We start from the raw sequence: 24,471 nt of genomic DNA, 5'->3' as shown, positions 1-24,471 counted from the left end.
CTTTAGGTCTTCTAGGTGTTCAGCAGGTTGTGGGCCTGAATAGCCTGAGGGAAGAAACTCCTCCTCATTCTCTCTGTGTTCACCTTCAAGGTGCTGAAGCTCTTCTCTGAACCCAACAGAGAAAAATCAGTTCCATTCAATTCTTTTAACAATGGAACAGAACATAAGAAATATAGTACATTAATTAATATTAATATTAATCATATTAATATTAGACTTATATTTTGTTTGTATTGTTTGTATTTATCCCTAATAAACAAGTCTGAGGTGACTGAGGTGACTGTGGGGAGGAAAAACTCCCTTAGATTGAAGAGGAAGAAACCTTGAGAGGAACCAGACTCAAAAGTGAACCTCATCCTCATTTAGGTGACACTGAGGATGTGATTATAACCTGTTATAAACACCGGAGAGTGTTATTATGAATAATGTCCTTTCTACAGTCAGATACAGTCTGATAATTGTGTATTGATGAGGAGGTTGTCTTCAAAGACCACATGGAGTCGGCATCTTCTCTCTGAATGTCGGAAATCTTCATGAAAGAGTCCTTTGATGGGTAGGCTGAGATCCTTCACAGGCCTCGGTTCTGCACTGCGTGCTGTATATAGAGTTCAGGTCATGGAGCTCGGTGTGGATGGTACTGTACGCTCAGCTGATCTCTCCATCCGCTAGAGAGATTGTCTGTTCCCAAACCAGGCTGCAATGCTTCCTGTCGGGATGCTCACAATAGTGCAGAAGTAGAAAGTCTTTAGCACCTCAGAGGGCAGTTTAAAATCCGTTAAGCATCTGAGATGGTAAAGACGCTCCCAGACCTTCTTCTTCTTCCTCTTTTTTGTTTTTTTCTTCTTCAAATTTGACACTTAATTTCACTTCTCTTTTTTCTCTAAACTGCGTTCAACCCGCACGAGCAGCAGCCTGGCTTCTCCGTGTGAATCTAATCCAAGGTGAACCAGCCAACATGGAAAATTCCAGGAAAGGTGACTGCTGTAGTTTTCTCATTAAGTCTCGACCCTGATTAAAACAAAGCGGTGAATCCCCTGGCCGTGGTTTAAAATAAGGCTGTCCTCTTTTAAGTGCAGATCTAATTCTGATGGATGAGCGTGACGTGTCCCACATCCAGAGTTAATTTGGACACGGAGGTTAAAGAAAGCGACACGCTCGCATCTCCTGCAGCTAACAGGAAGAAGGGGGGGTGATTACTTTTCCCTCTCTGACCTCATGACCAAAAATTCAACTACAATCTGTAGTGATCTTAAGAGTTTTTCCACACTGATCGATTCTGTGCCGTGAAGAACCAGGATACACTTACGTACTATTTTGCATGTGAGAGATCATCATGTGTGGAATTCTGGGAAAAATATTTAGTGGAAGATTATAATGAAGATAAAGGACCTATCGGATCAGCCAATTGTGTGGAAGCAGCAGAATTAAAGAGGTCAAGAGCTCTGTATTAGAAGGGCTGATCTGAGTACTTCAGAAACCTCTGATATGCTCAGGTTTTCACACAGAAGTCTGAGGAGCTCCAGCTTGGTGGCCCTGGGGTTCAAACTCACAACCTTCCAATCAGTAGTCCAACAACTTAAAGGTGGGGTCTCTGATATTTGAGAAATGCTTCAGAAAACTGAGTCGGGACGACAAACTAAACAAAAACAAAACAAACGTGTAGCCAATGAGCAGAAAGGGGCGTGTCTTGTCAATATGTGCAGAGAGAGTGTTCAGTGCGCATGTGTGACATTAGCAGAAAGCTGTTTTAACATTGACATGGAGGATAAAAACAAAGAAAGAAAGCAAAGAAAGACTTACGATAAGGTAAGAAGTAGGACGTGTTAATATAGGATCAGCTTTCCAGCGCTGGAGAGAACTGAAGGAGCAGGAAGTTGGCACATATTCACAGATTGGAGTTTCCTGAGTCAATAACTCCTGAGCTAAACACTGTTACTACACAAATAACACCTCTTTTCTATCGTAGTAATGTAGAGACGCAGCTACAACCGCGTTTTGTGTAGTAACAGCGTTTAGCTCAGGAGTTATTGACTCAGGAAACTCCAATCTGTGAATATGTGCACATGCACACATGCGCATTAAAAACTCTCTCCGCCCATATTGACAAGACCCGCCCCTTTCTGCTCATTGGCTACATGTTTGTTTTGATTTTTGTTTTGTTGGTGGCCCAACGCAGTTTTCTGAAGCATTTCTCAAATATCGGAGACCCCACCTTTAATCACGGTGCTACCACTTTCCGCATGCTGGGAACGATGTACAGGAAGTAACTCACATACAGTACTCACTCTTTACAGCTGTAATGAGCTGAAAAGCATCAGCATGCACAAAATATCAAAAACCACATTAAAAAAAAGATATGAAACTCTTGCATTGGAAAAGTTACATTTATGGCATTTGGCAGGCGTCCTTATCCAGAGCAACTTACATTCATTTATTTTTTTTTTTACATAATAATTTTTAAATAATTATTTTTTTTAAACAATAATTCATTTTATACATTTATACATCTAATTCATCTAATTCATTTTTATTCATTTTATATAATTTTTTTTTCTTTGCTCAGAAGCCCAGCAGTGACAGCTTGGTGGACCTGGGATTTAAACTCACAACCTTCCGATGACTTACATTTTTGTTTCATTTCACAGAGGTGGGAGTAAGTCACACATGTTCAAGTCACAAGTAAGTCTTAAGTCATGAATGTCAAGTCAAAGTCAAGTCGAGTCTTTTTTTAATATTTGTCAAGCAAGTCTCAAGTCTCAAACTTGCGACTTAAATCTGACTCGAGTCAAGTCGAGTCACCCATCTCTGAATCGTTTAACTCAAGTTCGAGTCAAGTCTCAAGTCATGAATGTCAAGTCAAAGTCAAGTCGAGTCTTTTTTTAATATTTGTCAAGCAAGTCTCAAGTCTCAAACTTGCGACTTAAGTCTGACTCGAGTCAAGTCGAGTCTTTTTTTAATATTTGTCAAGCAAGTCTCAAGTCTCAAACTTGCGACTTAAGTCTGACTCGAGTCAAGTCGAGTCCCCCATTTCTAAATCGTTTAACTCAAGTCCGAGTCAAGTCTCAAGTCATGAATGTCAAGTCAAAGTCGAGTCTTTTTTTAATATTTGTCAAGCAAGTCTCAAGTCTCAAACTTGCGACTTCAGTCTGACTCGAGTCAAGTCGAATCCCCCATCTCTGAATCTTTTAACTCAAGTCCGAGTCAAGTCTCAAGTCATGAATGTCAAGTCAAAGTCAAGTCGAGTCTTTTTTTAATATTTGTCAAGCAAGTCTCAAGTCTCAAACTTGCGACTTAAGTCTGACTCGAGCCGAGTCATATGAGATTTGAGCTAAAGTTACAGCTACAGCTAAGTTACAGCTTTACCTCTGGCACTGGAGACTCCTTCCAAATGACATCTCGTTAGAGAAACCATTAATGATTACACCCTTCTTCATAGTGAGCTTCTGTGGTCCTGTCAGCGAGCTCTTACTATAGAAGCATCACTTTATAATAACATATTTCTGTCATTTGCTTTGTCAGATTTGCTGTTATAGAAATCTAATCAACATTCAGACCAATCAGAATGAAGAGTTTTATATAAAGAGACATTTATACAAAGGCGCCAAGAAATGCTGTAACTTTCTCAATAACGTGATGAATTTGTTTGTGTTTTGTCCCATAAAAGAGAAGCTGGTGAAGAAACGACCCTTTATAACGTCCTACAAAATGGTCACTAAACGCCGCATGGTGTTTTATTCAGAATCCAGAGTCAGTAACTGTAGTAAAGAGTCAAAAAACACCTCAGAAACATGAAAAACAGTTATTGATTTTTCTTCTTGTAAAATCTGTCTGATTAAAAGTAAGGAGGTGATTTTTTTATTTAGGTTTTATTTATTTTTTGAAGGCTTTAATCCAAACCAAACACATTTTGTGTCTGTTAAGCTTAGTGATTATAAAGAAGTAGAAACACTGCTGTGTGCTAATCTTTAAATAACCCAAAGCAAAGACAGGAAAAGATGATGATGATGTTACAAAAATAACACTGTTCTTTAAGCGCAATAATGAACGCACTGCTTCATGCACTGAGGACGTGCTGTGAGCTGCAGCTACGCGTGAGCACCGAGCGCTCGGATTTAACACTTAACACCAGTAAATATTATTCTGAGCAAACAGCACACCTCTGTTTTTACCACAAAAAAAAACTCTTCTTTAATTCCAAGTTCAATTCAGTCTCATGCCTTGTGTTTATTGATCAGCAGCAAATGTTAGCAAAACTGTATTATTCTCACTCACTCGCTCGTTTTCTACCGCTTATCCGAACTACCTCGGGTCACGGGGAGCCTGTGCCTATCTCAGGCATCATCGGGCATCAAGGCAGGATACACCCTGGACGGAGTGCCAACCCATCGCAGGGCACACACACACTCTCATTCACTCACGCAATCACACACTAGGGACAATTTTCCAGAGATGCCAATCAACCTACCATGCATGTCTTTGGACCGGGGGAGGAAACCGGAGTACCCGGAGGAAACCCCCGAGGCACGGGGAGAACATGCAAACTCCACACACAATGTGGAGGCGGGAATCGAACCCCCAACCCTGGAGGTGTGAGGCGAACGTGCTAAACACTAAGCCACCGTGCCCCCCTATTATTATTATTATTCATTCATTCATTCATTCATTCATCTTCTACCGCTTATCCGAACTACCTCGGGTCACGGGGAGCCTGTGCCTATCTCAGGCGTCATTGGGCATCAAGGCAGGATACACCCTGGACGGAGTGCCAACCCATCGCAGGGCACACACACACTCATTCACTCACGCAATCACACACTAGGGACAATTTTCCAGAGATGCCAATCAACCTACCATGCATGTCTTTGGACCGGGGGAGGAAACCGGAGTACCCGGAGGAAACCCCCGAGGCACGGGGAGAACATGCAAACTCCACACACAATGTGGAGGCGGGAATCGAACCCCCAACCCTGGAGGTGTGAGGCGAACGTGCTAACCACTAAGCCACCGTGCCCCCCATTATTATTATTATTATTATTATTATTATTATATTATTATTATTATTATTATTATTATTATATGTAGTAATTACTAGGCAGAGAAAAGTCATGAAGGTTTCATCATGTACACAGAAGGTTCTACAGGATTAGTGGCTCACATCGAGAAAAAATTACCAGGGAAAAAAAAAAGTTTGATCTCTGGAGACTAATTATCGCCTTAAGCTTATAGACATGGATTAATCCTTCATTATGGATCACTGCAGGAAAAGAATCTATATCGGTCATTAGAGCTCAAGAAATACACCAAATACACTAATACACCAATGTATTCAGCATCCTCCACCATTAAAGTTACTGTTATTGTTCAATGTTGTTCGTATACAAAAACGACGCTGTACACGGAGGTGGAGATCACAGTGAGTGTGTAAGACTTAATCTTCTCCTTCGTTTTCTCACATTATCCTCTAAAAATAATTGCTTATGTGCTACACGGTTCCTAAGATACAGAGGGAATGTCAGCAGTAGTTATGGCAGCGGTTAAACAAGTCCTAATATCAACTCTAATTTTAGAGCAGGAAAAAAAAATAAACAAAATGTAAATTAAAAATAAAAAAAATAAAAAAAATTGAGAAAACATTTTGTAATTAACGCGTGAATCCAGTTTCTTTCATTTTCTCTGAAATTTTTTTCCTTTTTTAGTCTCTGTATAGAGGCACGGTGGCTTAGTGGTTAGCACGTTCGCCTCACACCTCCAGGGTTGGGGGTTCGATTCCCGCCTCCGCCTTGTGTGTGTGGAGTTTGCATGTTCTCCCCGTGCCTCGGGGGTTTCCTCCGGGTACTCCGGTTTCCTCCCCCGGTCCAAAGACATGCATGGTAGGTTGATTGGCATCTCTGGAAAATTGTCCGTAGTGTGTGATTGCGTGAGTGAATGAGAGTGTGTGTGTGCCCTGTGATGGGTTGGCACTCCGTCCAGGGTGTATCCTGCCTTGATGCCCAATGACGCCTGAGATGCCCCGTGACCCGAGGAATTTTTTTAAATCATTAAATAGCAGTTTAACACTAATTACTGCAGCAGGAATTCAACAGCTGTATTGATTGATTGTATTATAAACAGTTGTATTTCCTAAAGAAAAAGTTCACTTTGAAACATCGTCATTCCCGTCGTTCAAAACACCATCATTGCTGATGTAAATAAATAAAAAACATTCACCGTAAAGCTGAAGATGACCTGTTATGAATTAACACACATTTAATGGCTGATTAATGTAATAACTAATTATGCTAATTAACTAATATCTTATATAATGTCTTATCTTCAGAGCTGAAAATGAAAAACAACACACTACATGGCAGAATATCGGTGGAATCACAGTCGGATATTTAGATATCTGTGTAGAATCGACAGATTTAATCTACGATCATCTTTTTATTCGGTTAAATTGGACGGAATTTGTTTATATGATGTATTAGACAACAGCGACACCCAGTGGTATTAATGCGCATTTATCATAGTAGTGTGTACAGCGTCATGAACTCCTCTGAACAACTTCTCCACAATGAGCTGTGAGTCTCTCCAGTGTGGGGTTTTAACATGATTGTTGATTTTCTAGAACTTTCCCAGAGTTCATCACATTATCATGAGATATTCGGTATTAAGTCATGACATAAAATCCCAGTGAAGTTCACCTTCTTCCCCTTTAAAGGTGAGGGGAGGAGACTGGACACTGTATAAGTCCAAGGCTCACTAACGCAGTGTGTCTTTATTAAATCTAGTGTTTCAAATAAACCTTTAAAAGAAAACAGCTTTATACGGTGCTGCAAGAAGTGAAGCCTTTTACCTATACACTTAAACACGTATACACACACACACAAACCTAGGCACAATCATGCACACAATCACACACACAGACAGTTACCCAAACACACACACACACACACACACACACACACAAACCTAGACACAATCACACACAAACACACACACACACATAAACCTAGACACAATCATACACACACACACACACAGTTACACAAACACATGCTCACACACAGACAGTTACCCAAACACACACACACACACACACACACACACAAACCTAGACACAATCACACACAAACACACACACACACACATAAACCTAGACACAATCATACACACACACACGCACACAGTTACACAAACACATGCTCACACTCAGGCAAACAAACCTAGACACAATCATACACACAATCACACACAGACAGTTACCCAAACACACACACACACACACAAACCTAGACACAATCACACACAAACACACATAAACCTAGACACAATCATACACACAATCACACACACACACGCACACACAAACCTAGACACAATTATACACACACATGCACACAGTTACACAAACACATGCGCACACTCACACTCAGGCAAACAAACCTAGACAGAATCATACACACTATCACAGTCACCCATTCACAGTCACACAAACACACAAACAAACAAACCTAAACAAAATCATACACACACACAATCACAGTCACAATCACACACACACACAAACAGACACACACAAAAAAACCTAGACACGATAATAAACAAAAACACGGTCAACAAACACACACACTCAGGCAAACAAACCTAGACACAATTTTACACACACACACACAAAATCTACAGACTCTTCACTGGTGTCCCACAGGACTCAGTACTTGGTCCTCTTCTTTTCTCCCTGTATACTCACTCTCTTGGTAAAGTTATTTCCTCACGCAGGTTCTCTTACCACTGCTATGCTGATGATACACAACTTATCTTCATTTCACACCCTCAGATACCACAGCTTCTGTTCGGATCTCAGCGTGTCTGGCAGTCATATCATCGTGGATGACGGCTCATCAGTTGAAGCTCAATCCTAGCAAAACTGAACTGCTGATCATCCCAGTTGATTCATCCCCAAGTCAGGATCTTACAAGTCTCCTGCATAATGATTTGATCTCCCCTTCACTCACAGCTCACAACCTTCGGGTAACCATGGACAATCAACTGTCCTTTTCCTCGCATGTTGCTAATGTGACTCGCTCATGTTGGTTCCTAGAAGGATTCGGCCATTTTTGTCCACACAGGCTGCTCAGGTACTTGTTCAATTTCTTGTCATCTCAACACTGACTACTGCAACGCACTGCTGTCAGGTCTACCTATGAACGCAATTCGTCTTCTGCAAATGATCCAAAATGCAGCAGCATGGTTTGTCTTCAGCCTGCCAAAGTTCTGGAGGAAAAAAGGAGCCATTTGAACGAACTGCTTTTGGAAACAGTCAAAGAGTCTGAGATGAAAAGCAAGGTGAGAAAAACCTAAAAAAAAAATATACCTGCACCCTGGACTTCATGGTGACTTCAATTCAAATCACAGCATCTGCTTACTGCTTTAGATGCGATTAGATATGAACATTAAACACTAATGTGGCTTGGTTTTATCCTGCTTAACACGCTGGCTAACATTTACAGCATTTTGCTGACGTCCTTATCCAGAGCGGCTTACGTTTTATCTCGTTTTTTATGCAACTGAGCAGTTGAGAGTTAAGTGCCTTACTTGGGAGCCCAGCAATGGCGGCTTGGTGGACCTGCTAGCGGAATTCACAACCATCTGATCAGTCTTCCAACACCTTAACTACAACCCCTGGCAAAAAGTATGGAATCACCCCTCTCAGATGATGTTCATTCAAATGTTTAATTGTGTAGAAAAAAACTACAATTTTTTTTTTTTTTTTTTTTTTTTACAAATTCCTCAGATTTGTGTGATTCCATATTTTTTTCTTCTGTTTGATCTGTAAAAAGGGGGTCACGGTGGCTTAGTGGTTAGCACGTTCGCCTCACACCTCCAGGGTCGGGGTTCGATTCCCGCCTCCACCTTGTATGTGTGGAGTTTGCATGTTCTCCCCGTGCCTCTGGGGTTTCCTCCGGGTACTCCGGTTTCCTCCCCCAGTCCAAAGACATGCATGGTAGGTTGATTGGCATCTCTGGAAAATTGTCCGTAGTGTGTGATTGCGTGAGTGAATGAGAGTGTGTGTGTGCCCTGCGATGGGTTGGCACTCCGTCCAGGGTGTATCCTGCCTTGATGCCCGATGACACCTGAGATAGGCACAGGCTCCCTGTGACCCGAGGTAGTTCGGATAAGCGGTAGAAAATGAATGAATGAATATATTAGTCTGTGTGTAATGAATGAATATAATTTACAAGTTTCTCTTTTTGAATAGAATTAGTGAAATAAATCAACTTTTTGATGATATTCTAATGATATGACCAGCACCTGTATACACAAACACACAAGTCTGTATCAGTACCTAATAAATCCTTGACTGATTAAATCTTTTGACTTTTTCATGTCATTGTGTTGTTTCCAGCTTCACAAACAGTAGTGTTTGAACTCGTTGAAGTAAACCTTATTTATATTCCAAGCTGTTTTCTCTAGTGGTTTTCTGAATTGCGTGAATGTTTTAACGAACGTGTGAAGTGTGAGAATATTTTCTGACGTGTCGAATCCGTCTGTCGGCGCATCCTATTCGCGTCGGAAACATTCAGAGAGACACGAAGCTTGGATTTTCATGGAGTTTATTAGCAGTGATGAAGATTGTTGTAACGGGACGTTGCCCTGCTCTTCATTTCTGTGGGAGGAAATGCAGACGGAGCAACACGTAAAACCAAACATTCGTTCAGACTTTTTTTTTTTTTAACAGTCAAAACATGGCACAACTTAAAAGGTGTTGGAGAGAAGGGGAACAGAGCGAGAGAGAGAGAGAGAGAGAGAGGGTTTTTTTGTTTTGTTTTTTTTCCTCCATGTCCTGATGGGATCAGTGTAATAGTTCTTAAAGCGCAGGCAGCATGGCCTGGACTCAGGAATCAGCAAGTTCTCAACACTGAGCTGTCGTCGAGCGGTTAGATGAAGACGAATACACATGCTCAGACACACACACACACGGACAGACAGACAGACAGACAGACCGGCACAACAAACGTGACATGTCGTAGAAAAAAATGTATACGGTTGATGTAGAAATGTTTCCAATGTACAGAAGAAACAGTCTAGTTTCAGTTTGCTGATCTCTCCCTGCTCTCTGCTCTCGCACGTCTTCACTAAACGCATGGGCTTGAAATCGAGGGTTTGGGTTAATGTGCATCATTCGAATTCTCGGTGTGTACATAGCCAGTAGCGCTGAAGTCGGCAGGGAATAAGTGCTTCGTACGGATCAAATAAAAACTCGACGTGCGAGTTTCACGAAAACAGGATTTCTGTGCATCGGAGTTCTGCGACGTGCATCCGCCGAGTCTTCCGGCTCCAAGCCAGAAGTAGTTAGAAAAAGAAAGACGACGTGCAGCACAAGCTTAAGAGTTCGACACAAAAAAAATGAAAAATAAAAACGTGTGCTGTGGTACTACACAACTAACTCTGAGCTAGAGGTGTGCATCAGGAACCGAAAGAAATAAAGAACAAACTTGAAGGAATTCAGTGTAACGTTTGTTAAGAGTGAGAAAACACTCGGTGGTGCTGTGAAGAAACTGTGATGACAGAAGAAAGAAAAAAAATAATAATTCTAAAATGATCAGAATCATATTCTAGATTTTTCTAAAACGGCACGTCACAAGGAGTTTTATAACGCCTGCGCTTTTTCGGAACGATTCCGAACCAAGAATTTGTTGGTTTTGGAGACAGTAGTCCTGCGCACACCTCTACTCTACAGAGCCCCTGAAGGGAGGTTTGCACAAAAAAAATAAATAAATAAAAAAAATACAAAAGTACATACAAACAAAAAAAATAACTGTTAAATGATCTCTGTGCAGGAGAAAATTGTTTGTCTTTAAGATTTGTTTTGCCTTAAAGAAAATGAAAAAGCAAAGCAATAATTACATGATGCACTTTCTCTTTTTTTCAGGGGGGAAAAAAAGAAAAACCACAAAAATGGAAAATTATTTAACATGAACATTATAATTTTCCATCATCAAAATATTTATTTCCCCCTCACAAAATAAAGAGTGTCATTGGTGCAAGCAAGAAATAAACACAATCAAAATAAATAATAATCTCATGAAAGCAGAAAATGATATTCACACAATTTCTGGTTTCACAAGATTTTGTTTTTAGCGTTTGTGTATGCTTAAAGTTGTTAGTGATTTATTTATTTATTTATTTATTTATTTAATTTGTCTTTGCAAAGGTCCCTTCCCTACGGGGCTCCGTACAACTCTGATTAAAAAAAAGAAAAGAAAAAAAAAAAAAGAGAAAAAAAAAAACTCAAAAACAAATAATACCTACCTTTTCTAGGGTGATCTGATACAAACACTGTGTTTGCCAAGAGATTTCTAACGCCGCTGTCAGGAAGTCAAGGAGAAAGTGAAGGTGCAGCGTAGCGGAAAAGAACAATAGAAAGAAAGCAGGCGGTTAAAATAATAATAATAAAAAAAAGCAAAACGAAGCGTGTTTAAAAGCAAACGAAGTGAAATGACTCTCGAGTACAGTGTACGTGTTAATGACCCGACTGATGCGGCGAAACGTGTCGTCAAAGATCCAGGGATGAACCGCGGCTTCAGAAACAGAAAGCGGCGACTAAGAAGAAGAAACGCAAGGAAAAGTGCTGTTGAGTTAGTTTTTTTTTTGTTTACCTCTGGAGCTGGCAGTGTTTATGACCCTGTAAAGAAAAGGAAAGGGAAAAAAAAAAAAACAAGAGAGAGAACAGAACACAATGCTAAAATGATCCACTTGGCTTTCAACTACAGAACAAAAAAAGTTTTTAAATAAACGGCAAAAAAAAAAAAAAAATATATATATATATATATATATATATATATATAAAAAATAAAATAGTAATAAAAAAAAAAAAATCAATTCGTAGCAAACATGGTCACCCTTTTCCTTTTTTTTTTGGCAATAACACTGTTGGTTCGTTTCATCTCATTTCATTCTTGCAATATGATTCCCTGTTTTTTTTTATTTTATTATTTATTTATTTTTTTTATTTTTATTAAGTATTTTCTCCTTTCCACGGGCCTCAAGTCCGTTGTTAAAAATTAGTATCCTATTTGTAATTGCTACTGTTTCCGTTACGCACCGATCTGTTGACGTTCCGTCGAGATAATACAATTTAAAAATACATAAAGTGCTACTCATTATATAATATATGAAATCAATTCTCATCTTGTGATAAGATAAAATAGATGGGGGAAAAAATAAAAATGGTTAAATCTTAATATTTGCTTCCTGTCGCTAAAGAAAACGAACGAACAAACGAGAACGGCTGCAGAAAGGCCGAACGCTCGAAGCCTCACCTCAGCTTTAAAAGGATAAACCTTGAGAAGAAAGGAACAGAGCCCTGTTTAACTATGTATGCATTTAAAAAAAGGATAAGAATAAGTGGTGCTTGTTGGAGGGGAAAAAAAAAAAAAAAAGATGGGTGCATGTTCGTGTGCATCAAACATATTATCGTGTCATGCTAAAAGGTGGCCTTGTAGCCCTAAAAATACAACCTCACACCACAACAGCAGATTCTGCTCCTTGTGCAAAAACAAAAACCCCCCAAAAAAATACATACAGAGAGAAACAGACCAGCACTAAGAAAATAAACTGAGAAAGAACTGGTGATGAAGCAATTTTGACATTCGTGGTGCATCTTATCTTATCTACTCGTCCACTGGCAGCTAAGAAAGAATTAAAAGACAAAATAGAAAATATTAAATGAAAAGGACAGAAAAAAAAAAAAAAAAAGTCAGTCACTTTGTCTCTGCCGTAGGTGCGGAGGCAGGACGAGAAGGTGAAAAGACGACAAAAAGACTAGCGGAATTTCCGAAGGAGCTACGCAGACAGCAGTTTGCAAGTCTATTCACGCTTAAGTGCACCCTGAAAACCCTTTGAATTTCAATTCTATTTTAAGTATAACTGAAATGAAAAACAAACAAAAACAAACAACAAAAAAAGCAGAAATCAAAAGTCAATAACGTGACTCGTCCAAATTCTTTCACAAAAATTAAGACAATTATTCCAAGGCCTTAGCAAGCGCCGGCTCGACCTAAACGGTGTATTTTGTGTGTCCCCTGAAACATTGAACAGTTCATCATCGTTGATTTTACCCCCTAGTCATTAGAGGGCGTTTTTTTTTTGTTTTTGTTACGTCTTTTTATGCCCCTCTAAAGGATTTCAGTGTGTTCGAACACGAGAGCGTAGTGCTTTCACAATGCGAGCCGTTTCCTCGTCTCAGGCATCCAGCAAGATGAAGTCTGCCATCTCAGCTTTTAGAAGAAAAGCTGTACTATATGAGTTTTGTGAATTTGTGAACATCCCTAAAAAAAAAAAAAAAAAACAAACAAAAAAAACAAAAACAAAAAAAAAAAAAAACAGGTCCTGTTTTAGAGGCAGAGCGTCTTGGCTCCAGGTCCACGTTTCTTGTCCATTATTAGCCAACCCGTTTTATCCAGTCTGCGCTCAGCCTCTTTAAACACTCCGTCTCGTGAGCGGCCTTTGTTCCGAGTCGGAGGCTACGACCGGGATTTCTTGAAGCACATCTTTTTCTTAGCGGAGTCCGGCTGTGGAGAGGCGTGTCCAGATTGAGCCTCACTGATCAGGACTGTTCTTAGATTCACTGTAGAGCACTACGCGATTTGGATCTGGAAAAGGACAAGGAGGAAAATTGGCTACTTGAGTTCAATACAGTTTTAGCTGTTTAACAACACCATCACAAAGCAGCTTCACGGGAATCCGATTTCAGATTTCGGCTACATTCACATTACCAGTCTGAGGTAAAAACCTCTCAGATTTTCTTTCGTAAACTCTTGTTTACTATTGATGCAGAACCTGCAAGTGCAAACGCAGGATGAAGAAATGGTGTGTTAAGGTTAGACTAGAAGAACTCGCACAACCCACTGAACACCTTTGGGATGAACTGGAACACCAAATGCACCCCAGACCTCGTCACCATCCCAACATCAGTGTTTGATCTCACTGATCCTGATTGAACTGAATGAATCACAGACTAGGGTGACATTACATCAATGCAAGCATCACGTTCATTTCTAAGGATGTGCTGAAGCAAGTGAGGATACACAATGGTTAATATACACACGGTGGCCATCTTGCCTGTTTATTTTTTTTCAGAAGTATGTGGACACTGAAATCTAAGCTTTTCAGATCGGACCTAAGCCAGTTTTGTATACAGTCCCAGGGGCTTTTTACACCTGGTCACTTCACGCGTTTTCTGTGATCCGATAGCTATCCGATGGTAAAAAGACCAGGTCTAAATGCCCTCTGAAACGTTTTGGAGACGGATATAAATCCGATGGGACAAACCACTTCAGGAGGAGGTCTGGGACGCATTTCAGATGAAACTGGACAGGTGTAAATGAACGTGGTTGTTCAAGCCACATACGTCAGCGCTATACTCCTCCCAAACGGAAGTACGTCACTCAGGTGATCTTTCACCCAGGTGTCTCGTTGGGTCTTAAAATACGCTGCTGCCGCCAGCAAAAATGCAGCAAACAGTAAATGCTATTTTTTTTGGCATAACCGTCGTAACAAAGACGTTTTTTCGTCTTCTTTTTGATTACATTCTGAAAACCACATACACCAAAGTGCGTTCCATTTCAGTTACCCCGGAAATGAGGTAAAATATATTAGCATTTTGTGCGGGAGTAGAAAGATCGGATCGATATCCGATTCGCCAACAAATCAGATAGCTATCGGGTCAGAGAAAACACATGAAGTGACCAGGTGTAAAAAGGCCCATAGGTTGTACAGACCTCCAGTTTGTGATCACAAGACATAACTGAGAACAGACATTGTGGTCTTTGTCAGTATCCAGTGTAAAAACGCAGAGCAACACAGCACTGCAGGATGTCGATGACCCAGCAACCTGACGGTTTTATTTTTTTAAGTTTATGTTTTGCGAGCAAAGATATTCAGTTATACTTGTTGGCATCACGGAAAAGGAAAGCCAAGATGCACCAAAGAAGGATGTTGCTCTGCTGTCAGATACCCGGGTTGTTAAAGAATTAATGCTTAGGATACAAAATAACCAATAGGTTTCAAGTGAGGGTTGAGAGCCATGATCAAGGGCCCAGCAGGAGCAGCTTGGTGGTCCTGGGATTTCACAACCTTCCAATACAACCAGGTCTTATTCACGATCAAGGGCCACTGGTTGTCCATTGAGACAACCTTCTCTAGTTGTTCAGCATTTATGCAGTAGCAGCTCAACTGGTTAAGGCTCTGGGTTGTTGATCAGAGGATCTGTGTTCAAGGCTGCCACTGATGGGCCCTTGAGCAAGGCCCTCAACCCTCCCTGCTCCAGGGGCGCTGTATCATAGCTGCCCCTGCACTCTGACCCCAACCTCCTCAGTATATGTGGCGATAATAAAGGCTCCTACGCCCGTTCTATTCTAGTTTGCCAGGCAGGTATGAATTAAATACTATTGATCTTGTACCCTACTTATATAAAGAGAATAGGTCGAGAGATATTTAAAAATTACACACTGCCCCTTTAAATGTACCTTTATATCAGGAATAGTCACCAATAAAATGCATTTTCCCTAACAAACATCAGGGATTTAAAAAAATAATAATAATAAATACAAAATATGACACGACACTCACCTTGCTTTTGCAAATTCAAAATAGATTCCATTTCTGAAAAGAAAAAAAAAAAAATCATCGTGTGTATTAACATTCCTTATAAAGATGCTTGAAAAAGGACATTTCAATCAAGGACATCAGTTACTTACTGACCGAAACCCTGTGTAATAAAATATTTTGCATAATCAAATTCAAGTCTGCTTCAAGTTCAGACACGCACTTAAAGGTTACTGGAATTAGAGGAGTTCAATGATTCCGAGTCAAAAACATCTTTTTTTCTAAACAAATAAAAAAAATCTGGATATAACATTTATAATTGCAAAAATATATTTAATATGATAAGTGATGGTGGTTCACCTTTAGTGTGATATACTACAGCAGCTTTAAGGTCAAAAAAGTCCCAGCTGGCCCTCCTCTCGAAGCCCTTAATGTAGCTTTGCTCTCTGGGCAGAGACAACTTGCATGGAAGCTCTGACCCAATATCCTTAGAGGAAGAGCAAAACGCTATTGCACCAGAAACCCCAGGGTCATCCTTTTGCGTATCCACCTCGAGGTTCAAGGAGTGAAGTGAGCCTTCAATGGCCACAGACAGGGTTAGGTTTCCTCCTTTACTCACGCTCTGAGTGCTAGTCCGTTTGTCTGCGAAAGCTGACTGATCTGGCCTCTGGGGGGCACTGTGTGTCTGTGTTGCCACAGCAGCAGTGGAGCCTCCGTGTAAGCTCGCCTCACCGGTTTTGTCCTTTGCCGTCGAGCCGCATGCCGGACCTTCGGGACCGCTGCTAGGTTCGTTGATGAATGACAAACCCCACTGGTTTTGGAAAATGTCACCCAGAGATTTCTGATTGGGTGGAGGGTCAGACTGACGGCCGCTGGGGAGAGAAAGTTGCATATTGGAAGAGGAGGAGGCGGAGAGGGGGTAAACAAACAGATTGGGCTTCTTGGGCTCGTGGGTGGTAGTTGAGGTGGAGGGATTGCAGCTACTGCCGGATGAAGATGCTACATGATCAGAGCCTGCTGAGGAGACGACTGGCATGGGGGAGGAACTGGAGACCGAGGTGAAGTGGGGACCAGGCAGAGGGCAGGGATTGCCGTCACCATTGCTAAAGCTGGCCGAGGTGATGGTTTTTACAGCTGACATGGGCACCTGCGATGGCCTCCCATGTACCTGCGGAGAAGGGGCAGGAATCTCTGTGCCAGTCTGGGCTGCCTTATTGAGGTTCTCCTTTACTTTGCTTGCATAACTGATCTTAGGCACTATCTTCGCGCTACTGTTATCCACAGGAAAGACAGGTGGTGGCTTGAACAGAGTCCATGAGTCCTCTTTAGCTGATGCGGTCACTTTCGTTTTAGTGGATTTATCCTCAAATTTTTTCCCAGAACTTTTCCGATAAACCTCAGACGCCGGTAGCACAGGTGGGGTAGTGGTTGCCTCTCTAGTTTTTGTCAATCCACTGGAATGGCTGTCTGTCTTCGAGGAGGCTCGGCTGATTTCCAACTGCACCGCTGAGGTTCTGTCTGACAGTTCTAGATTGGCCGACCCTGGTTCTTGCTTACTGGCCTGCTGCATGGCCTTAAACTGGCTTGAAGCAGTTACATTGTCCAAAGATTTACCGTTTCTCTGGGCTCTGCGCTTCTTCGGTGTGGTGTAACCACTTTCTGAGCCACTGCCATCATTGTCCGTGCCAGACTTGCTGGGAAAACCATTGGTGAGTAGCCCACAGTTTAGAGTCACCAAGCCGTTTAGAGATGCCAGGGCCTCTTTTTTGCCCTCATGTGTGGTCAACTCTGAGGGCTTGTCATTTTTGCAGTCCATACTGTTTCTACTAGTGTTATTGCCTTTCCTTTCTCCCTTCAGGCCAGTGTGTGGGGGCTGTCCAGAGGGTTTTGGTTTCAAGTTGGATTCTAGTAGGAGTTTGTCACCATTTTGGCTCACTGAGTGCAGAGAGCTGTCTAGGTCAAGGGAAGTGGGAGTCTCCTCTCCCTCAACTACAAATCCATTTATTTTTCCATTCTCTGTGGGTAGAAAAACGTCACATGGGCAATTAATATAAAATCAAACCAAGTCATCTGATTAACAAAAAGCCCAAGTACAAATCTAAGCAATTCTTTATGCAGGACAAGGTCGAACCTGGTCAATATTTGCATATAGAAGGAATATTTGGAATAGATATGTTAAAAGGGGACAGAATCTATATTAAAAAATAAATTAATTAAAAAAACAAAAAAAAACAAGGTACACAAATTCGATACAGGGGACTGGCTTACACCACTAGATCAGCACTAGACCAGATTTGACACACTTTCGGCTTTCCGATGACGTCCTCTGTGCTATTTACATGCGTGGTGTTGGCTGACACGACACAGATCTTGACATGAACACACGGTACAACTTGTCTTGAAGCATGTCATCGTCATGCTTCTGATATTTCACCTAACTCGGCAAAAGAAGCTTGCAGACCCATGGGGTATGTAGTCTCATGAAATACCAATAAATCCCATGCTCTCATAATGCTGAAAATAAATAAATAAATAAAATAAAATAAATAAATTCTCTGGACCTAATCAGTCATATTTTTACAGGATGTTGCTGACTAGTAGAAATGTTAAAAACAGGCTGATGTCAACAATATTCTAACTTCACCCTATTTTAATCCCCTGTTCTACTGACATGTCCAAATGCAGCTCGGTCATATTTGGGAAGTTCAACACTATCAAGTTAACAATAGACACTAACACTTACATGAGAACAAATACTTATTATTGATTCCTAATCAGACTACAATCCCTTTAGTAATGCTAGTGCACTAGTCAACCAACAATATGGCCAGCTAAAACCTTTACAAGTCTGAACATGAACTAAGAAAGTAACTGAGAATATACTAAATACACCTATTGATTTGGATCAATACAATTTTGTTTAGCACTGTGATAAAGATAAGTGTCAATAAATATCTACAAAGATAAACAATAAAAATAAATTCACAACATATTTAATATATATATATATATATTCAATATTACCAGAAAAAAGTAATTAAAATAGTTAGTTTAAAAAAAAAAAAAATTATATTAATATAATTTAATATATATTGTCGGGCGGAAACCTCATATGTAATGAAATAACAGGAACTGATGTTGAATCTGGTTGAAACATAATGAATTATTGACAAAAATTGTTGACTGTGTACTGGAATGGTACCGAATGAGCTCTTCCGTCTTCTTTTGTCTTTATATTACAGTGAAGTGGAATTAACAAAGAAACCTATTTTTGCCTTTAAATTTTCTATTTCCAGGCCATAAACTCAGAGTAAACTTTGAGCACATTATGTCGGGAGCTAATTTAATCCTTCAGTGACAGGAGTTACATAAGGATTAGCTCCTTATTGCCTCTGAATCAATATTATGGTATAATGTCGCTTTCGGGCGGAAACCTCGTATGTTCAAATTTGGTCAATTTCATATTTTTTCACATATCGATGCTATTGGTCAGTCCCCACGTGGGTCTGTTATTTTTACAGGTTATTAACCAATCTAAAGTCTTGAAAATAGCTTGAGCGCAAATCTCATAACTCCATTGGACACTTCAACTGTCCACCTCTTCCTCACTCCGCGGGAGAGCTTCACGGCATATTTCTCCTCAAGAAGAGTCGCAACGAATCAACACGTCTTCTGAGGTAAATGTCTTCAAAACACTGGGCTCAAAGAAAAAAAAATCTTGACCCCCGCTAGTTCTGGTGCTCATCTGAGGACAGGAATTTAGCGCAAGACAATCAACTGCAACGCGGACTAAACCCTGTGCACTGCAGATAAGGTACGGGGTTTTTTAATTTTTTCCGGCATTTTTTTCGAGATTTTTTTTAAGGCTAATTAAAAAAAACTTGATATGTTTTCTGTGACAATGTTTATATAACATTTACAGAAGAGACTCCGGTGTCAGCGATCTGTAGATTTATCAAATATGTCTGTATGGTGACTGATCTAAAGCAAGTGTCTATAAATACAGTGTAACTCAATTCAAATTCAGAAACGCTACTGTTTATTTCTGTTGTGATGAGCGGTCATGTTGATTTGACGTCACTCTGTAAAAAACAATCTTGGGTATGGCTGAAATGGTTATTCGACATTGTCGGCAAATATTTTTGCAGTCGAGTAGTCGTTTTATCTCATGTGACCTTATATAAGGGCCTGCAATACCGTGACACAAGAGGAGCCGGAGAGAGCCGAGTGTTCTCTAGGTTTAGTTAACTGACTAGCTTTAAATCTTTTTATTAGATAATGTAAAACTAATAATAATAATAATAATAATAATAATAATAATAATGTTTGTGTGATATGAGTTGGATAAAAAGTTGGCTCAAAGTTCATTAAAACAACTGTTTTAAAAGCTGAAGTAATTGAATTATACATATTCCAACTAATAAATAAAAAAAGAATGTTTTAACTTGCTGAATAATCGTTCAAAACCTACTGATGAGTCGGTGAAATAATCTACGATTAATCGGGTATTAAAACAATTGTTTGTTTCTTTGGCTTTTGCAGGTTGGAGGTGGGGGAAGCTGCACCCTGAATTCAAATGCAACATGACAAGCTGACTTTTTTTGGGGGGGTTATTAACTTCAAAAAGAAATCGAGGTTGGTGAAGGAGCTGAGCGTTTATAGCTACTATAACATAAGCGAAGACAGATACTAACTCCGCTTCGGCAAGGCACGGTGATTATTTTCCTATATCGGCTCAGCATGGAGTGTTTTATTCTTTATTAAAGCGACACGTACTGACCAGATTGGAGCATGCAAAGGCTCACTGATAAAAGATAAACAACAACAACATACAAATATGGTGTTGTGTGTTGGTACGTGGATGACAACTTATGTCACGTGTACATCTTAGTTGCGGTTTCTTTATTATTTTAAATATATTTTTCAGCATGTGACGCTTGTCGTTTCTGATCTTTAGTCAGGTTTCTCAGTTACAAGCAAACTGCAAACAAACTGAATACATTTCTGCAAAAAAAAATAAAATAGAAAGTAACACGACCCTCATAATTATTTAGACTCAAAGAAACGAGTTTTATAAACCAGGAGACATTATTATAGCTAAGCAGCCGTAAATAGTGTTTATTTATTTATTTATTTTTGCGGGTGCAATTCCAGTCAGGCCTTCTGCACTCTCACATGACTGCCAGCTTGAGCAACAGGGCCTACAGCCTGTTAGCATTCAAGCTAGCTCACTCTGACTAGCCTCAATTTTAGCCTTGATATTAAAAAAAAAATGTAGAGCAGCTGTTTCACTTTTAATTCTTCGCTTTTCCCACAATGAAAAACAATTCATTTTAGCTCAAAGATGTCCTGTTTTACATCACCGTTATCCTATAAGACTAATATGAAATAAAAGTTTGTGTCGGCTTTTTTTTTTATCATTTTCTTTTTCGCACCTGCTTTCGGGCGGGTCCCTTCACCTCCCGTCCTGTGATTGGTTGATCGTTTATACACAGCACCAATCCGCAATATGGAAGTGAAGAACTAGCCAATTATAAATTGAGGCGGGGGGTGTTACAGAATACTGGTGGGAAATGAAAATAAGTGTACCCTCCAAGATGGCGGACAGGAAATAAGCTTAAAGCTAACCGTATTAGCGGCATTCCACAGGAGCCGGTTAGTGTCGCTGTGGAAAGCCGAGTGAGCGAATTCGTGCTATTTTTCCCCCCTAACATATAAAAGTCATACTTTAAATGTTAAAATGCTTTAAATAAACGGCTACGACGGTTATATAAATATATATCTGTATTCCTCGGTTAGCGTGTGTGGAAGCCGGTGCACAAGGTCAATGTCCACACTTGCTAGCTTACCGAAAGCTAATAATAACAAAAACTAGCTAATTTAAGCATCTTACTGGGGATGACAAGCGTTAAGTGAATCGCAAAACGAAGCCAACGAACAAGTTTCAACGTTTCAACGAGTCTCATCGAGGGGTCGTGTGACGATATTTGAAGTTTAAAGAAGTTAAAATTGAAGCTAAACACTAACCTGTTTTCTTCGTCTGCGTTTCCTCGTCCTGGAGCTGACGGCAGCTTTGATCATCGTTCACCGATAATCTCGATCGATTCGGTCCATCGTGCGCTCCGTGACTGAGCCGTATCCCACCCGCCCCTATGAAGGGCCGCTCCGCCATATAACAGTGTCATTAACAGTGAAATGTGCTCAGCTGGGTCTGTACACCACAGCAGGAGCAGCACAGACATGGGCAATAGGCTGGAGCGGTGCGAGTCGACTCGTAAGCATTGGGAGTCGACTCTGTGTTATTGATTTATGCACAGAAGACACTCGTTTCATTCATTCATCCATGCAGCTTCAGTAAACGCTTACTCAGGGTCAGGGTGAGTTCTTTACAGAGAATGATCACACTGGGTTATCAGACATAAACAGTTCCACACCCTTGTTCACACACACGGGGTGGATTCGATTCTTCAGCCCGTCTACTGTCATGTTTTTGATTGGTGAGAGTTAACCACAGAGGAACACAGAGGAAACCCACACAGACACAAGGACAACATGTGTGCCTTACGTCCTTAGAAAACACTTACTAGCCTCTCAGTCATCATGCTGCCAGGAACCTGTTGACAGATTTAATAATATTAGGTTGTGAAATTTAAAAATGCACAATAATATTACATCCTTTTATCAGACAATTCTATTCCTGAACTTTCCACTACAGGGCTCAGTAAAAAAAAAAAAATCAAAGTTGATATTCTTATGGCTTTTATGGATTTGGAAAGCTGACCCTTGGAATACTGGGTTAACTGGGTTATGGGTGTAAGAATACACAGTGCAAGAAAATCTCAGATGCCCCAGAAAACAAGTAAAAAGCAACAACACACTATTTATTAGGTAAGGTAATATATATATATATATATATATCATTGCATATGAAATAAATGAGTCAAAACCCCTTTTGCATGAAAGTGCCAGTGATCATAGTGTATAATAATAATAATAATAATAATAATAATAATAATAATAATAATAATAATAAAACTCATTATATATAAAACATATAGACTAGTTTATTTCACAACGTCTAATTTTTTTATTTTTATTTTTTGTGTTAACGTGCTCTACAAAAAAGATGGTGGGGAAACTGACTCTTTGAATCGACTCAAGTGAATCCCACTGCCTTTGAATCAGAATCAGAGTCGACTCTAAGCATTTTTCTGGGAATCGAACAGCCCTACAATAGACCCAATCACCGCGTGCGCTCAGAGGCGCCAGTGCGCCGCAGCCGCTGTTTTGTTCCACTCGCTCGGCGCAAGACTCGGGATGTGTCCAAAACCACACCCTGTTCACTATTTAGTGCACTAATCCATTATATTTCTGCATTCTCTGCGTGTATTTAGCTCCTGATTTTCACAAGTAAAGCACAGACTCTTGATTGACCTTCACACAAGCAATTTATTTCAAAATATTGTTTGAGGCTCTAGAGTATTGATCAGAAAGGAGGGGTGTAACATGAGATGAGAAAAACAGGATTTTATGTCATTTATATATATATTTTTTACATTTTTTCGGGTGTGGGGGGGTGGGGGCATGGGGGGGGGGGTTGTGTTCCTAGCTGTCTAAAACGGGACCTCAATACCTACATTAGATCTTGTTATACACATTAAGGAAGGAAAGACGGCACATGGGGTTTGTATCCTGATCTGTTAAAAACGATGCTTTTAGGTATCACGTGCACTCTGCACTCGTACAGTACGGCTGTTTTTTCTGTGATATACCATAAGACCAAAAGTATGTGCAACCCTCACCATCACACACCTGAGTGGTTCTCCCTCAGATCATCGTCACAGAATGAACTATTCTATAATGTCTTTGTACACTGGAACATTATTATTTCCCATCACTGAAACTAAGAGGCTCAATGTTTTCCAGCAGGACAGTATAATTTATCGTAGGTACACCTTAACTGTGAGAGACAGAATCCAAAAAAAAAAAATCCAGAAAATCACATTGTATGATTTGTAAATAATTCATTTCATTTTATTCCATGAAATAAGTATTTGATCACCTAAAAAACAACAAGAATTCTGGCTCTCACAGACCTGTTATGCCGCGTTCACACTGCAAGTCTTAACGCTCAATTCGGATATTTTGCTCAGATCTGATTTTTTTTGTTTGGCTGTTCACATTACCTTTTAAAATGTGGCCTATATCAGATACCAGTGTGAAGTGTTTGCTGTATCGAACTGACCCGCATGCGCAAACGAACAATAACAATGACGTCACACGCAGCACACCGTTGCGCTAAAGTTGGCGAGGTTATGGAGGAAGTAAGCACTTTCGCTTTTCTTTCTAAATGTTTGTGTAATGGCAGCACAGAGACGCAGTGTTTTGAAAATATTCGGATGTCGAGGGCAACTTTTGATTATTTGATCCATTTTGTAGGCGTAGTCACGTTTGTGTGGGTACTCGCCGGTGCATAATTGTGACGAATGTCGATGTAGATTAACGTAAAAGTCGAATCAATCCGCCTTGGTTGTTCACACTGCGGCCACATTGGAAAAAATCAGATCTGGGCTAGATTTGAGTGTTCACACTACTCCTGAAGAAGTCTGACCTGGTCACTTCACCCCAAAAAAATCAGATTTGGGCCACTTTTACCTGCAGTGTGAACGTGGCCTTAGTTTGTCTTTGATGCCCCTTTTCCACCGAGGCAGTTTGAGTGCTGGTTCGGAGTCTAATTTAGAACCAGTTCTTTCTTTTTCGACAGCCAAAGCACCGGCTCTGAACCAGGAAAAGTGGTTCTTAAGTAGCACCAAAACGTTGCTGGTCTAGACTTAAGAACCGCTTGTGTTAGGGGCTGTGGGCGGGGCTACTGTTAGCGCATTT

At 40.3% G+C, this 24,471-nt stretch overlaps 1 protein-coding gene across 1 annotated transcript; it reads right to left on the bottom strand.

The window, feature by feature from the left end:
* Positions 1 to 13,381: 13,381 nt before the first annotated feature.
* Positions 13,382 to 21,827, bottom strand: nufip2 (nuclear FMR1 interacting protein 2). Its single transcript, XM_060888222.1, has 4 exons — positions 21,616 to 21,827; positions 15,949 to 17,604; positions 15,613 to 15,645; positions 13,382 to 13,634 (listed from the first exon to the last, which is right to left on the bottom strand). Exons 1-4 carry the CDS (start codon positions 21,758 to 21,760, stop codon positions 13,582 to 13,584), a joined length of 1,887 nt encoding a protein of 628 aa, XP_060744205.1. The 5' UTR covers positions 21,761 to 21,827; the 3' UTR covers positions 13,382 to 13,581.
* Positions 21,828 to 24,471: the final 2,644 nt, after the last annotated feature.

This window comes from Tachysurus vachellii, chromosome 15, assembly GCF_030014155.1.
Source record: "Tachysurus vachellii isolate PV-2020 chromosome 15, HZAU_Pvac_v1, whole genome shotgun sequence".
Lineage (NCBI taxonomy): Eukaryota > Metazoa > Chordata > Actinopteri > Siluriformes > Bagridae > Tachysurus > Tachysurus vachellii.
The sequence above is the reverse complement of the archived record's forward strand: the minus strand, read 5'-3'. Positions and strand labels throughout refer to the sequence as shown.